The sequence below is a fragment of the Akebia trifoliata genome, chromosome 4 (genome assembly GCF_017979445.1).
Source record: "Akebia trifoliata isolate Shusen 1 chromosome 4, ASM1797944v1, whole genome shotgun sequence".
NCBI classification, from domain to species: Eukaryota; Viridiplantae; Streptophyta; class Magnoliopsida; order Ranunculales; family Lardizabalaceae; genus Akebia; species Akebia trifoliata.
Window position 1 is genome coordinate 43351200 of NC_141378.1, and position 18351 is coordinate 43369550.

The 18351-nt window shown below is 34.5% G+C and overlaps 1 protein-coding gene across 1 annotated transcript; it reads left to right on the forward strand.

Annotated features, from left to right (window-relative positions):
- On the forward strand, positions 1-14343 carry TTN5 (ADP-ribosylation factor family protein). Its single transcript, XM_086441289.1, has 5 exons — positions 1-408; positions 498-608; positions 6444-6606; positions 12679-12759; positions 14058-14343. Exons 1-5 carry the CDS (start codon positions 344-346, stop codon positions 14193-14195), a joined length of 558 nt encoding a protein of 185 aa, XP_086297415.1. The 5' UTR covers positions 1-343; the 3' UTR covers positions 14196-14343.
- Positions 14344-18351: the final 4008 nt, after the last annotated feature.

Consider the following 18351-nt stretch of genomic DNA (forward strand, 5'->3'; position numbering starts at 1 on the left):
TCTCTCTCTCTCTCTCTCTCTCTCTCTCTCTCTCTCTCTCTCTCCTTGAACCAATATTTTTGTTGGTCTCTATTTACTCGTTGCAACTCCTCCATTCCTCTCTTTGTTTTGAGTTTGAAGCTCCATTTTTGCACAAAAGATGTTTCTAGGGTTTTTATGGAGTAAAAATATAAATGTTTCTAGGGTTTCATGGAAGTTTTAGGGATTTGAAATTTAGGGAAGAAGGAGGGACTCGGTGAATTCTCTTAGCATCCAAACACTTTGGTTAAGGTGTCTGTGTGAGGTTGAAGCCGTAGATCATCATCGATCGTTGCTTTTGATTCGATCTCAAGGTGTCTGTGTAATGGGGCTTCTCAGCATCATTAGAAAAATTAAGAGGAAAGAGAAAGAGATGCGAATTCTTATGGTGTAAGTCTCTCTCTAACACTCTCCCACTCTCTCTATCTCTCTCTCTCTCTCTAACACTCTTAACTCTATTTAATTTAATTTAATTATAGGGGTCTTGATAACTCTGGGAAGACTACAATAGTTCTTAGAATTAATGGAGAGGACACCAGCATTATCAGTCCCACTTTGGGCTTCAACATCAAGACCATTAGCTACCACAAGTAGGTTTCTTTTTTCTTATATTCTTTTTTTCCCCTTTTATCTCTCTTGCCTTCTTTAAAGAATATTTTTTTTATCCATTATTCACAAGAAATGTGATATTGATTTGGGTATGTTTGACTTTATTGTAAAAAATTCAATAAAATCTGGTAATTTAGTCTTGGTTCTGTTCTGAGAGGCAATTCATTGAACAAATGGTAGATCGAATTTTTGGGCAGTTTAATTAGAGATACATTCAGATGTCCACACTAACAGGGGACATCTTTGGGTGTCTGTCCTTATTGTAAAAAAATAAGAAAATCTGTTAACTATGGTGTTTGTTCTGAGAGGCAATCCGTCGAATAAACAATGTCCATAGTGAATTGGAATGGATTAGGTTATAATCTATGATATTTCGATTTTTTGGGGGTTTAATTAGAGCTGCAATCATATCTCCACTAAACGCTAATTGTAGATATGAAAGCTTATTCTTTTTGCTTGCAGAGCATGCATGACTCATCAACTCTTTATTAAATGTATGTGACTTGCATCGTCATTATCATCATCTATACCTTATCCCAAATATTGGGTTCGTCAATAAGAATCTCATTTCTCTTCGATCATGTCATGTTGTCTTCAGGTGCTCTCTTTTCCTCATTTTTTTTGGTGGAAATGTAGTTTCAATATAATTCCGTGACATGATCTGGATCTTACTCTTTTTATTTTTATTTTTTTATAAGCAAAGATTCATTAATAAAAGTGAGATCGGGCGAGATGACCAACCAAGCGAGAACCAATACAAAAGAGCCTACTCAATAGCAATACAACATACCCTTTCCCAATTACCAACAAAATCCTCAAAGAAGACCCCTCTAAACTCCTTGAAAACTTTGGACCAAGAAAATACAACACTCAATAGCTAAAATCATTACCTTACAATCCTTCCCTCTTCCAATGTAGGTGCGACTATTATGCTCTTTCCAAATACCCCAACAAATTGCAAATGGAGTGATGATCCGGATCTTACTCTTTCTCAAGGCTATTCCTTACCAATTTTTCCATATATTCCTCAAGCAATCGATTATGCTTATGAACTCCAACCCCTCGACCCCTATCTTGTAGAAGCAATAATGACATGGCTCAGAGCAAGCATTGATGGCAAAGGCAACAACCTTTCGTTCGGATCCGCCTGGATTTTTCGTCACCCTTTTCTTCCCGAGGCTCCATTTTGATCTCCACTCTAAAAATTTAACAATTCGAATCGGATTGATCAAAAACGAACATACTAACAAGAAAGAACAAGGATAAGGTAAAGAGCCCACCACCCACTCTCTCCCCTCCTAGTTCCCATGTATTAAGTCCCATTTAGAGAACATGGACTCTCCTAATAATCCCATTTCTCTATTAAGTCCTATTTAGAGTCATATATTTGATCATGTCATGTGTCTTCAGGTACTCTCTTTTCCTTTTTTGGTGGCAATGTAGTTTCAATTAAATGAACAAAACACCCTCAAATTAGAGCAGATGATTGATAGAAGCCAATTGAGGTACATTGTTGATATATCAGGGACCGTCTGGATAGTATGTGAGCTGCCTTGGTCATAAATATATCACTTTATACTTTTCTATTAACATTTCAGACAACAAATTAGTACAAATAATATATAGGCAAGTGGACAATGAATGGATATACATGTGTAAGACCTCTACTCGGTTTTCGATATCCATATGGGCTTCCATTAATGCAAATTGACAAGGATGTTGTCTTGATGCATTGATTAATCCATTGGCACCGATGTTTAACTACATTCCCAAAATAAAATTTGACTTTTCCCGCCACTTTCTATTTTCGATCCAAAATGAAAATTTGGATTTTCCTGCCACATTGAAAATTTGACTATTCCCATCACTTTTTATTTTTAACCTTTGGTTTTCCCTTCATTTTTCTCTATAAAATCACATACTTCTTTCATTTCCACATACATTTTAATTGCATATTCTCCAAGCTTCATTATTTGTGTTTTTTATGGCTCACAATCGCTTAATCAATATGCTTCTTAACGATTTTGATTCTGACGATGAAGTGGAGATTTTGACAATAGTTGCTATGGAAGAAGAACAACACAATAGAGAAAGACGAGCAAGACCACGTTATGGTTCTACTCAAGGTCATACAACCATCATGCGTGATCGAGTTCAAGGTCATGAAAGACTTTTTTGTGATTACTTTGTTGAAAATTCTGTGTATCCTCCAAGTTTATTTCGAAGGAGGTTTTGGATGAATCGTTCACTTTTTCTCCGCATTCAATCTGTAGTTAGAGCTCACGACCCATACTCCATCCAAAAAATAAATGCTTCTGGGATCCTCAGGTTGTCTTCCCTTCAGAAGATTACCGTTGCAATGAGGATGTTTGCTTTCAGAGTAATAGCAACAGATTCTGTGGACGTGAGGATTGGCGAAAGTATTACAACAGAAAGTTTGAGAAAGCGGTAGTTTCAATTTTTTCTGATGAATACTTGAGGCCACCAAATGACGTCACTAGATTGCTAGTTGAAGGAGAAAGTTGCAAGTTTCCTAGAAGCATTGACTGTATGATTGGAAGTGGAAGAACTGTCCAACTGTGTGGAAATGAATGTATGTTGGTCATGTCCATGAAGCAATAATAATTCTTGAAGTTGCTTCATATGACCTTTCGATATGGCATGCCTTTTTTGGATTACCGAGATCTCACAATGATATCAATGTGCTTGAACAGTCTTATCTATTTACCGACCTTGATGAAGGACGTGCTGCTCCAGTCAATTACTCGATCAACAGTCATGACTATACAATGGGATGCTATCTTGCAGATGGTATATATCCCCCATGGTCAACATTTGTGAAGATAATTTTATCTCCACAAGAACATAAGTTAAAACATTTTGCTACTGCTCAAGAGTTAGCAAGGAAGGATGTGGAATGAACATTTGGAGTACTCCAAGCACATTTTGCAATTGTGCATAGACCTGCATGTTTTTGGAAGCGTGAATCACTCAAATATATCATGAAGGTATGCATTATAATGCACAACATGATCGTTGAAGATAGACAAGATGTCAGTAGGTTCGATTTAAGTCATGACACAATCAATGAAAATCCTTGCATAACAGTGTCACATGAGTGTACGACATAACTTATGCAATTCATTCAATGTCGTTGTCGCATTCGGGACAGAGAAACCCATTCTCAACTTTAAGTTGACCTAGTTGAGCACTTGTGACAATTACAAGGAAGTTATAGGAACTTGTAATTTAAATTTGAAGGTGTATGATTTAGTCTTTTTGTAAGCAAGTTACATTTTAATATTGTTAGTCTTTCTATCAAATTGGCACAATAAAAATAATATTACTATAAAGCATTAGAAATTAAATAATATGAACAATTACACCAAATTAATGCAACAAAAACTAATATTACTAGAAATTAAAATTTCTAAAACAAAAATAAAATAATTGCAAAAAATTACAATTTTTAAAGAATTATTAGATCCTCTTGCCGAAATCTCCATTTGACGACGACGATAATATTTTGCTCGTATTTGAGGCATTTCATTCGTATTTATCAATATTATTCGTTCATCCTCTTTAATTTGTTTAATTCGAATCTTTTCTTGCTTAAGTGCAAGCCTTTCTTGTTCTTGGATATATGTTTTTTCATACATTTCCATTTTCTTAGCATTCAAATATTTCTTTTTTTTTTTTCCTAATTTCTTGTAGTAACATTGCAACTAACGGATTTGTATGCTCATTTCCACGTTCTTTGTTCTTTCGTTTATTTAAACGATCTTTTTCAGCCTTCCTTCCCGGTGGTCTTTCTAAGTCAATAAAATCTGCATGTGGGACATCTTCTTCCCCAAGATCCATTGGAGTCCTTGGAGTAGAAGGAGAAGTGGAGCTTTTGTACTTTTTTGTTGGTTTTTTTTTTTTTTTTGACAATCTTCCAACGACTTTGGTTGGCGCCTCAATACATTCCAACAATGTACAACTCTTGGTATAAAAACTTCGAATTAGCAATCTGAAAAATTAAAATTAAAATAAGTATCATAGAAAATTATATACAAAAAATAATTACACTGATAATTTAAATATAACAAATTACCTTGTCTTGCTCAATTATACCACTCTGGTTTCTTAATTTAATTTGGGCATAACACTCACAAAATTTATTCGTAATCAGTTGGATCTATAACCAACGATTCATTAGAGAAACTTGAGTTTGATCATAATTGAATTTTTTGTGTTTGCGGAAGAAATCACACACCTGTGCCCAATAATTTTTGTGTTTTTGCTCATTCCCTTGCATTACATCCAAATTGATATTTTGCCATGCCGACAAAAGGAAGTCCTCTTCAATGGTAAAATTACCACCTCGACATTTTTTTGTGTTGGATTCTAGTCGAGTGGAGAATTGTGATGATTGAGGAGAAAATTGATAAGATTGTGCAGGAAATTGTGTTGATTGATCGGAAATTGATAATCTTCGTTGGCTCCATAGTATGTGTGCATTTCTTGGAGGAGATGTGTAAAATCATCTCTATGAACATCCCTGTTGTAGATGAAAAAAAATTAGAAAGGAAAAAAAATAGAGGTTGTGGGAATTAAGATTGTAAATTGCATTTTATAAAAAAAAAATGTTACTGTTTGTTTTTAGCCATTGTAAAAAGTTAAAAAAAAAAAAAAAAAAAAAAAAAAAACCGTTTTTTAGTTATTATGACAGTCAAAAGGTGAAACAATTTAACATTTTCATTGTAGCATGAAAAGATTGTGAATTGTTAAAATCTTAAATTATATTGTTATTTTAATGAATAACAAGTGGGATTTGTTAGCTAGATCTAGCGAGTGAAGAAGCACTCTCTAGTTTAACTCTAACAGTTGACGAGTCTGTTGGATCTATTATTTTGGTGTTTGACTCTTTATTCTATAGAGAACCTGATGATAGGTTACAAGTCTGTTGGAGTTTCTCTTAGACCTTTAATGGGTTTGTTTTCTATTACCTACTCATGTAGGAGGGTGCATCCTTCAGACTTTGTACAGGTTGAATCGAATTGTTTCAAAATGCAAAAAAATAAAAAAATAAAAAAATTGAATATATGATGGTATTGATAACCCCCAATCTTGTGCAATCAAGACCAACAGATTGTCTATAAAACCTTGGTCTTGGACCTTTAAAAGGTCTACATTGCTCGAACCCCCACAACTTAGCCCCAGAAAATTATTTTGATTTATCACCATTGGACATAGTAATATCGCATCTTCTAATGGTTTGGTGCTATCACTCTTACTTCTAATTTTTTTCACTTCCTACTTCTCTTTGACTGCTGCCATCATCTTTAAAATTGATTCGGCTTAAAGTACCTAAAAGAACTTGGATTTATCACCTTATTCATGGAAATATTAATACCCATACACACTACACCTTTTAAGCTTTTCTTGTTGTAACCGCTTTGCTTTTATGTCTGATATTTTCTCTTATTCTCCTCTTTTCTTCCCTATGATTGTGTGCGTACGTATGTGATTGATTGTATAAGGGGTGGATTTACAATAGGGGCATTGCCCTCACAAGGTTTTCAAAGTCTATAAGAATTTATGAGTTATTGTAACAAATAACAGTGGCCCCTCAAAAAAAAATTGCTCTTGGTTGCCCCCACGTGGGTAAAATTCTGGCTCCACCCTTGGATCGTATCTACTCAAGAATGATTGTTTGTTGGGGGAGTTCTGTTGAATCGACAGGTTCACAGATTTTACCCCCCACAGTACTTATATATGTGATATTTGTTACATATAGGACTCCGATATCTCATTTTATGCTATTATGTCAGGTACACCCTTAATATATGGGATATTGGTGGCCAAAAAACTATTAGGTCGTATTGGAGAAACTACTTTGAACAAACTGATGGATTAGTATGGGTCGTCGATAGTTCGGATGTTAGAAGGTTAGATGATTGCAAAATGGAGCTGGATAATCTTTTGAAGGAAGAGGTATCAACATTTTAGCATCTATACTCCAACTATTATTCCATTCAACTCTTTCACTCTACCAACTTTTGAGAGAGATTCTATTACCACACCAACTTTTGCTAAAGCCACCCCAATTCATATGTAAATCACCAAAGCATTAGCACACATCTTGGGGTGGCGTTAGCCAAAGTTGTTGTGCCAATAGAAGCTCTTTTTTTCTTTTTTCCCATCAGTAATTTGTATAGAAAAAGATATGGGACTCAATAATCATCAATGGACTGCACCCCTCATGCTATGTGACCATGGCTTACCAACCTGGGGCTAAACAATTGTTTTGGTAATACATCGGACTCAGAACTGGGGACACTTTTTGACTGTTAAGGTGCTGATCTTATTCTTTTTAGCCAACTAAGTTTTAGCTCTATATGGGAAGGTTAAGATCTTGCAGTTAAATTTAGATCAATGGATTGGTAGGCACAATCCACGTATAACATTTAGAGGTAGGGTCCACTGACGATGATTGGACTCAGATCATTTATTTATGTCCTCTACTTCCATGGTTGCACCCACCAGTTACATGACCAGACTGTAAAATTTGAACATATCCCTACAATTTCAGAGCCTTTTTTTATTTTCCTTCATATCTGTGGAATAGCATCTAGACTGGTTAAGGGTACGGCAATGGACACATAAATTTTCAAAGGTGTTAGTTCACTAAATTGGTAAAGTTTACTGTTGATACCACGACCTGGGTTGAAAACCCGCCTTCACCTGATAATTATTAACCTCTAACCTGCTTGTTTGATAATAAAAAAAAACATATATATATATATATATAAGGAGCGGTTCAGCAGCCCTAAAGTTTGCCAAACATTTTTGTAAATCACTTTTGATGGGGTTAGAAGTTTTGGAATAGGTTGATTTTTTGTGAGGATGATCTCTACGGTGAAGAGATCATCCTCACCAAAAATCAGCTCATTTTGAAACTTCTAAGCCTAGTTTACAAGTTGAAGAATCTTGGACTGTCCAATTTTTGTAAATCACTTTTGATGGGGTTAGAAGTTTTGGAATAGGTTGATTTTTGGTGAGGATGATCTCCTCATCATAGAGATCATCCTCACAAAAAATCAGTTCATTCCAAAGCTTCTAACCCATGTTTTGAAAAATGTTTGGCAAACTTTAGGGTTGCTGAACCGCCCCCATATATATATATATATATATATATATATATATATATATATAGGGTCCCGTTTAGCACCAAACATTTTGGCCAACATTTTAGCTAACCATTTTTGTCCTACATAGGTTAGAAGTTTTGGAATGGGCTGATTTTTGGTGAGGATGATCTCTACGGTGAAGAGATCATCCTCACCAAAAATCAGCCCATTCCAAAACTTCTAACCCATGTTTTGAAAAATGTTTTGCCAAAATGTTTTGTGCTGAACATTTCCCATATATATATATAGGGAAATGTTCAGCACCAAACATTTTGGCAAAACATTTTTCAAAACATGGGTTAGAAGTTTTGGAATTGGCTGAATTTTGGTGAGGATGATCTCTACGGTGAGGAGATCATCATCACCAAAAATCAGCCCATTTCAAAACTTCTAACCCCATCAAAAATGGTTTACAAAAAATGGACAGTCCACGATTTTTCAACTTGTAAACATGGGGCTAGAAGTTTTGGAATGGGCTGATTTTTGGTGAGGATGATCTCTACGGTGAGGAGATCATCATCACCAAAAATCAGCCCATTCCAAAACTTCTAACCCATGTAGGACAAAAATGGTTGGCTAAAATGTTGGCCAAAATGTTTGGTGCTGAACGGGACCCATATATATATATATATATATGGGAGCGGTTCAGCAGCCCTAAAGTCTGCCAAACATTTTTCAAAACATGGGTTAGAAGCTTTGGAATGAGCTGATTTTTTGTGAGGATGATCTCTATGATGAGGAGATCATCCTCACCAAAAATCAGCCTATTCCAAAACTTCTAACCCCATCAAAAGTGATTTACAAAAATTGGACGGTCCACGATTCTTCAATTTGTAAATTAGGGTTAGAAATTTCAAAATGAGCTGATTTTTGGAGAGGATGATCTCTTCACCGGAGAGATCATCCTCACAAAAAATCAGCTCATTCCAAAGCTTCTAACCCATGTTTTGAAAAATGTTTGGCAAACTTTAGGGCTGCTGAACCGTTCCCATATATATATATATATATATATATATATATATATATATATATATATATATATATATTCTCTAGTGGTGGAAGTAAAAGAATGCACTTATGCCTTTGACACAAGTGATTATATAAAAAAAACAGAAGCAGATGCTGAAGAGTACTCTGTTTGCATTTGTCGTCGCGTCCTTGTTGCACAAGCTAATTTCTACATATATGAAGCTTCCATATTTCTACTTTGGACCGTAGTCCCAAAAAACTCTGTTTTTTTTATTTGTTTTGAAAAGTCTTGTTTAAAACGTGTTTTGTACCTCTAACGATTAAAACATTTAACACAAAAAAAACTCAGTTTAAAAAAATATATGTTTTTTACATTTGAAAACATTTTTTTAATGTTTTAAACTCGTTTTTTTTTTTAACGTTTTAAACACATTTTTCAAAAGAAATAAATAATAAAATTTTATTTTTGTTTATAGTAATATGGTTAATTTATATGGCCTTATGGTTGTTTGTGATTGGATTCATAAATATTGTTTGATATGGGATTTGATAATAATGTCTTAATGTTACGATTTTTAGTTTTTTAAATAATGTGTTATTTTTGTCAATAGATACAATGATTTTTAGACTTTTATTTAGCATCATTAAATATATAATTATGTGCAGGGGCAGAGCTAGAGCCAGGAGGACAATTGCCCATCTTGGATTTTTTTTTATTTTTTCACTTAGGTTTGTAGGTAATTTTTTCACACAAATTAAAGATTTTTATAAGTTTTAAAAAGAACAAGGATATCTTACATATTTTTAACAAAAATAAGGGATCTATTTTTAATTTGATAAATCTAATTTATTTTGCCAATTCCCAAACCCGATTGAAATTTATGGTTTTCTTTTGTTCTGTGCAACTTGTAAGAGAACAATCCTATAACTTGAAATCTCCGATTCTCTTTCGTCTCTCCTCTTGGCTCTTGCAATCTTGCCTCTCAAGTCTCACTTGAGTCGTCTCTCTTTTTGCCTTTTGCAACTTCACTTGTGATCTTGCATTATTGCCTCTCATCTTTGAAGAAGAAGAAGAAGAAGAAATGGAGAAGGGCAAGGTAAACATCTTCTCAGACTTTCTTTCCCAATTATCTTATTTTTATTGTCTCTCTTAAAGCACAATTTTAAATCTCAGTGTGATGTTTCTTAAAAAAAAAAAATTTGTGGTTCCACCATGTGACCTTTGGATTCAAGAACACTTTATTCAAATTGAATAATGGCTTCATCTTCATGTAGATTGAAGAGTGTCAAACCCTTCATGGAAATTGAGATTTGATCCAATTGGTTTCAAATGAGTTATTAATTCTGATTTTTGCCTTCAAAGAAATAGAATCTGGTTTGCCTATTCGTTTGAAAAAAAAAAACATAAACACCTTCACAGTTTAGCTTGTAAACCTTGCTATTGGACTGAAGGGATGTTCTCAAGCCAAATAACCAGATTCTATTTCTTTGAAGGCAAAAATCAGAATTAATAACTCAGATTTGAAACCAATTGGATCAAAACTCAATTTCCATGAAGGGTTTATCAAACACTTTGTCTTCTTCAATCTTCATGAAGATGAAGCCATTATTCAATTTGAAGAAAGTGTTCTTGCATCCAAAGGTCACATGGTGAAACCACAAAAATAATTATTTTTAAGAAACACCGCACTGAGATTTAAAACCACGCTTTAAGAGAGACAATAAAAATAGGATAATTGGAAAAGAAGATTTTTTCCTTGCCCTTCTTCTTCTTCAAAGATGAGAGCCAAGAGAAGAGATGACTCAAGTGAGACTTGAGAAGAAAAACGATAGGTGGGACTTGAGAAGCAAGAGGAGAGACAATCAAGATTTTGAGTTACAGGCTTGTTCTCTTGCAAGTTGCAAAGAACAAAAGAGACCTAACTTTCAATCGGGTTTGAGAATTGGGGAAATAAATTAAATTTATCAAATTAAAAATAGATCCCTTATTTTTGTTAAAAATATTTAAGACATCCTTTTTTTTAATTTATAAAAATCTTTAATTTTTGTGGAAAACTTACCTACAAACCCTTGGTAAAAAATTCAAAAAAATAATAATAATAATAATCCAAGGTGGACAATTGCCCCCTGATTCCGCCCTTGCTGAGGTGAATACCGAATTACTTCTTTGTGTGGCATGTTTGAATCCAAATGATTCATTTTATGCTTTTGACAAAACAAAAATTCATTTGCCTCATTCAGTTTTATCCAGTCGAATTTTCTACAATAGATCTCATGGTACTTGATAACCAGCTTGAGACTTACATCATTGATATGCGCTCAAATAGTGAGTTCTTAGAGGTGCATGGGATTAGTGGTCTTGCTAAGAAGATGGTTGAAACAAAAAAAGACATTTTGTATCATTTGATTTACTTATTACATTAGCATTAATCTTTACCAGTTGCCACTTCCACTGTTGAGAGGACATTTTTTGCAATGCATATTTTGAAGAATCAACTAGGTAATAGAATGGGAGATGAGTGGATGAATGATTGTTTGATTACATACATTGAGAAGGATATTTTTAATAGTATTGACAATGAGGTGATCATGAAACATTTTCATAACATGAAATTTCGTCTAGGACAATTGTAAAGAAATTTTATAGTGGATGACGAAATGAGATTATTTTTGAGAAAATCCTTTCGGTATATATTCTGTTTATTGGGGTCCTTAATTCCCTTCTCAATAGTACTATACAAAAAATCAATGTATTCACTTCCTTTTGTTATTCTTGCTGAAAATTTTTGGTAAGGTTATTGATATTATTAGTTGAGTTGGCTACTATAGTTTGCCCCATTGGTAGAAAATCCTGGCTCCGCCTCTGACCTCAGTGAAATAGTTGTTAAGTTCTTGAAGTTGCATCAGTACGATAATGACGTAAGTTTGTCATTTCTTCAGTTCCACATCGTCGCCACTCTCAAGCTACAAACTTATCTCCCATATGAGGGAAAATGATATCAAATTTAGCACAAAATGAAGAAACTTCCTTTACAAACAAATCACACCCATCGTCTCATTGTTTGCAGTCGCTGCTTGGAAATCTTGACGAAAGTCATAGCATTGACAATATCTTGATCTTTTCGTTGAAAAATCTTTGATAATTCATTTGTGATCCCCAGTATATTTTTCATCAGATATATGTTAAATGCAAATCAAATGATTGCATTGAATCCAGAAAGACACATGCTTCGGCTCTTTGTTCTGAATTTGAACCATCCTTTACAACAGATCCAAACACACCAATCACAGAGGAGAATGGTAATCAAACTGATCAATGTATCAAAGTGTGAGTCCCAACGTGTATCCTCAGGACGTTTTAAGCTAATCTCATGATTTAGCCCTTGTCCTCTATAATGCTCGCCACTATTGAGTGTTTCGATAACATCAACGTGTTGTTTCTCTCGAAGAATGGCCTGGTGTTTGCATGATGCTCTAAAAAAATATTTGAAAAGTACATTTTTTCATTAAAAATATTGAACTTTTGTCATTTTATTTGGCCCAAACCCAGTCTGTTAGGCTAAGGATAGAGCTTAGTCAACTTAGGCCCTATACTAGTGTAGGGCAGGTCTAGTTAGAACCCGCCTCTTTAGGGCTGGGTTAGGGCTCAACCAAGCCCAGCCCGAACCTGCCCATTGATACCTCTAATCTTCACATAAGAAGAATGGATATCACAGACTATTGTAGGAGTTTACCGTATTGTTTAGGGAATCTGTTCTCAGTAGGTTTGAATTTTTGTCGTTTATGCCGTCTACTTTTGCCTTTTGGTGGTTTCGGATATTGAACTATGTACTCTACTGTTGGTGTAGGACTTCATTTTTTTAGATAAAATGTATGAATTGGCATATTATGTTTGTGTTTTGAACAGAGATTATCGGGGTCATCCTTACTGATACTAGCAAACAAGCAGGACATACAAGGTGCTCTTACACCAGATGAAATTGCTAAAGTAAGGGGTTCAACTTGATAGTATAATTTAGTTCATGATCTTTGAGTATCGCATTGTTAAATCTTACCTACAAAGTCTTACATGCATGATTTATTTAAGGGTAATTTTGGGTTTTCAAACTAGTAACATACGCCCCAGTTCCGATCTTTATATGAAACCAATAAAAAAAAAGACACAAATACATCCTTCAATCTTGAAACTCCAGAACAAGATGAGGTTTTTGAAGAGGTTGGTGACGATGGGCTTTTGGCAAGAGATTGGAGACGAGGGCATTTTGGTAATTTTTGTTGGATTTTTGGAAGCCGTAGTAAAGAGGGTTTGTCATCAGTTTGAAAACCAAAGAGCTATCTCTAATTTTCATGTCAACTCAAAATTACCCTTATTTTAACTGAAATAAATAGAGGTATCATGCTTTAAAGGTTCTGGTTACAAGTCGGAGCTGTAGACAAGACTTTGTTTTATTAATTAATAATCGGTTTAACCCAGTAAGAAATGTTTTGTTTAGAATGTGATTTGTTCAATTGGGTAGCAGTTACTAAAATCTTGAATTGCAATAGCTTATAGCCCAAGGTCCTCATTGTGACTGTGAAGACTCTTTCTTGTATTTTTTTTATTTATTTTTTAATGGTGTAAGGTGTTTAATGAGTTAAGGGGGAGTGCTTTTTTGATGATTTTGTTGCAAGATGGGATTGGGTCTGTAGTATTTCTTTTCCTTAGTTCTGTCCTTATTCCTGTTTAGTTTGTCATCTCAACCACTTCATCAATAAATTTCGTTACTGATAAAAAAAAACAACAAAACAAAACAAATGGGAACTGGAACGCAAATGTGAACCTATTCTAAACACCATGGCGTAAAGTTATGGAATGTTTCATCTGATAGGGAGGTATGGAACAGACCCTGAAATATTAAATACTTTTGGAATGTTTTAGATTTCAGATTTCCACGAAATGTTTTAGAGTGTCAGAATATTTCAAAATATTTCGATCGGGACTCTCGGTTTTTCTCCCAACCGAGACATTACCTCGTCACAAGATTTCAAACCTTCTGATAGACAAGGCGTAGATCATGCCTTTATGATGGAGTAGATTAAGGTCGATCCATATTCTCAAATTGAGTGGAAAGTAGGTTGAGTCACACAAGTTTAGTACACTTGTTTCTCAATCTCATCTGTTTTAATTTGTTTGAAAACAAAAGATGTTTGCCTATCCATGTTTTTTGTTCTTTTTTTTTTTTTTTTGTTGAAAATTTGGCAAATCTGAGCTCTTGAGTAGCTTAGTAGAATCTTGTACTTTTACAGGTGCTCAATTTAGATGCCATGGACAAAACCCGACATTGGAAAATTATGGGCTGTAGTGCATATACCGGAGAGGGACTGCTTGAGGGATTCGATTGGTTGGTTCAAGATATTGCCTCTCGAATTTATGTCCTCAGTTAATTGATCGTGCTCATCTGTTTACGAAATTTTCCAGTTCAAGCTTTTGGTTTCAAACTCATGTTTCATTGTGCAAATTACTTCTCCTGAATGCTTTAAGGAATTTAAACATTTGTATCCCAATTTCATTCCAAATTTTACCATTTGTGGCCATGGACCCTTATTGGATTGTTTTTTTGTTTTTTTAATTTAAAGAATCTCAATTTTAGGTTCCAGATCCAATCCGATAAAAACTTGATCCGGAAAGTTATATTCCATTCCTTATAGGTTTTGCGAGTGATCCAATCCTTCGGATTGGCCCATTCTGATCATCTATTATCACGGTGACGATGAGAGGAAGCATTAAATGAGATAATTTTTTCTCAAAATAAAAATACCTACATCACTAAATTTAGGTTTACACCCTTGTTTTCATTTTGAAATAAACTTTAAACTCTAATTGAAGAACAAGAACCAAAAGGGAAGGGAGGAAGAAAGGGCTCATAAGGCCGTTTGACCGATTCGGTCATTTGCTTTGTAAGATAGAATAGCACAAAGATGGAATGGTTTATCTGGAACGCTAGGGGAGGGTGTGATCCCAGACCTGCATTTTAAAATTTTCGTTTTCTTAAAAAAGTTATAAAATTTTAGGTGAATAATCTAATTTAAATTCTAATATACAGTTTATATAATATAAAAAATTGATTTAAACTTGTAAGAAAATCTTTAATTTAAAAAAATGTTAAAATAAATCGATTTGTGTTCTCTCGATTCAATTTTATTTTAGACCTGACTCTAGTCTGTGTATAAGTTTTCCATTTCGGTTAAATGGATACCCATATTTGACACCCAAGACGGCTATAAAAGAAATTGCAAATATAGCAAATAGTATCTGTTTTGGTAAAAATAAATATTAATTGAATATACGGACAAATGCAATATAAGTACGGAATGAGTTATCCTCTTATCCGATCTAGTGCAAGTGGACTAGCTGCACGTGCACATCAGTTACTAAGGACGTGTTTGGTAGATAGCCTGTATGAGAATGGGATAGTGGCACGTGCACCATGTGGGACGGTTTGAGGTTGGTGAGCAAACTATAACCTACTCAGGAACTTCGACTTGTTTGACTTTGACTCAAAGCATGTAAAACTGGGGCAAAATGGTCATCTGAAAAAGAGTATATATTATCAATAAATGAGGGAGGTAAGTATTTGGTGTATATGCGGCGGATACAATAATCTGTATGATACACACGTGGATCTTACAACCATCTCTAGCATGATTTTCTTGTTACTCTTATAGCACTATTTGAGAAGTCCATAGAGCATCACATTGAAAAGAAAATAACAAATGTCCTCTTGGATATATTATTTAGATCAAATTTAGATAAAATATATAATATCCAAAAGAATTTGTTTTTATTTTTTTTCGATTCAATCAAGAGTTTGGAAATGTACAATCATTAAACTCCTACACGTCGTTGTTTGGATGATGTGGGGGGTTCCCAATTGTTGATAAGTGCTAAAGGAGGTTCAAGAAAAGAATCGTGTTGGATTGACTTTGAAATTCACTCCATTTCACACATGGTTGATGTCGTCGTGCTCACTTTACCATAGATGCTTTTCATTTGTATCTCGATGAAAAGCATCTATGGCTCCTTACCACATTAACAAAGTGTGAAATAGAGTGAATTTCAAAGGCCACTCCATTTTATGTAGGAAAAAGGTGTTAAAAAAAGATTTGCTCACTCGTAAGAGGTGAGTGAAAGTGTTAGTTTACATGAAATTTTTTTTTTTTTTTCTGTGGGGAATTCATTTTCAAGAGAATATGATTTACTCAAGAAAAAGATTATCCTTGACTCCATGAGAAACAAAAAATTATACCATTTGTTCGCACCTAGGAAAATTTCAAGAGGGTTGGGTCTTACTTTTGTGGTTGAAGGTAACTATAAGAGAATAAATCAGGTGGGGGTGGAAGAAAATTTTCTAATCTAAGATGGAGAGTTTCCCCTAGGCTTGAAAAATGAGATCTAGTAAAAACGCACTACGATATACTCTAAAATTATAATTTTTAGAAAAATCAATTTTCTCAAACATTTATTCGTTCGTAACTAAATAGACCTTAAGTTCTAAATCAAACCAATAACATTTTCAAAGCCATTCAATTTAAAGTCTTCTCTCTTTTACATGACATGCCTGTGCGTTCATAAATCAAGTCAATGGTCGTTTTAGTAGTTATTATTGTATATAGGGGAAGAAAGTAATATTCAAAGAAAGTGGACAAAGAAATTCTCAAAATATAGTACAAATATTGTGATATATTAGAATGATTATGATTCTTATTCTAGAACCTCATATTTACTGAGACAACAAGTACTGAAATATTTGAGTACCCAACTTGATACGTGGCCGTGCCATCACCAGGCAAAGTTTTATGCTTGGTAGTGTCGGTTCCTTGTTTGGCAGACCACACCATAATATTCAATCATGGTTTGGCTAAGGTTCATTGTACATATCGACATTGGTGACTAGTCAATTTGGTAGGTAACTACGTACTACAACGGCCATGTCAATTCAATGCAATCATTCAAACATCATTGTCATATACTCGTTAAAAACATTGTCAAATTTTGAAGTAGAAAATCCTACAATGACTATGTAGGACATTGCGTTTTACATTGTGTTGACGTGGAGATAAGCACAAAACCATAAATGCTTTTCCTTGAGATACAAATGAAAGCATCTACTGTTTTGTGAACACCTCCACATCATCGCAGTGTAAACACTTTAAGACGACTCTTTTGAAGCACCCCAAGGAGATATCGTGTGGCCTCCAATTTTTTAAATAAAAAATGCTAAAGTAACTACATAGGACACTGCGTTTCACATTGTTTTGATGTCGAGGTGCACACAGAACATAGATGCTTTCATGCTTTCCTTGAGATACAAATGAAAGCATCTACAATTATGTGCACACCTCCACATCATCACAGTGTAAAATGCTATGTCCTTCACAATCACTCTAAGACGACTCTTTCGAAGCACCCCAAGGAGATATCTAGTTGCCTCCTAACCTAATTTTATGAATTTATTTAGAATGCAGAATCTACTAATGGCTCGAAAGGTGCCACCATACTTGCACCACATGAGGGAATTACACATATATGTTGCCCTATGTTTGCACAATCTACAATGATCTTTGGATTCTTTGTACAATGGCCTATAGCCATGGTTTTAAAATTCGATTTCACGTTTCGTCTCGTCCAACCAAGATACCAAGTTAACTTGGACGTTACGTCTCGCTTCATTTGAGTTGTCTCATTCGGCATTGAGACAATAGTTTTTAATCATTTAAAAATTTTGAAAAAATTCAAAAATGATTCCTATTAAAAAATGAAACTAAAAAAAGAAGATGAAGAAAAATCGATTTGGGAGTAAGAACATAGGGTTTCAAGCTTCAAAACCTATTGTCTCATTTAACTCAGACGAGATTTTGCAAAATCTCATCTAAGACGTCTCGTTTATCTCGCTATAAGCAACCGTCTCAAACAGGTTTGTGCATTTTGTCTTATCCAACCATGATATCGAGTTAACTCGGACGTCGGACGAATTTTAAAACCATGCTTATAACTCACTCATGGCCTTTAATAAAGTCCATAATGAGAAATGACTAGTATCCCAAGGTTAGAAATCACAAAATCAAAGCTGATTTATATGCATTGGTCTAAGCCAGGAGTGAGCCAGATTTATTTGGGTCAATTAGTCTAAAATAAAGTAACACGTGTCATTCAAAGGTGACTAAATGACTGAGAGTCAGTTAGCTATTCAACTCGCTGATGTACAGGATCCCAACTAAAAATTTCCCGCCACTTCTTTCTCCTGATTCGTCAAAGCCTAACCAGCCCCTTTTACTCTCATTTCGCCATTTCTGCTCTCTCTCTCTCTCTCTCTCTCTCCAGATTATTGAGAGATTTGCTTTGATTTCGTTCGCTTTGCTTGGTTTCTGATCATCGCTCTTCCAAGGGATTTGAGATCGAAATATTGTTCATTGAGGTCTGCAATCATCAAACCCTAAATTGTTTTTTTTTTCTCCCTAATCTCTTGTTACGATCTTAGCTTTCTCTGTGAAATTTATATTTCTCAAATTTTTCGATTTGATTCGATTGTTTGATACTCGA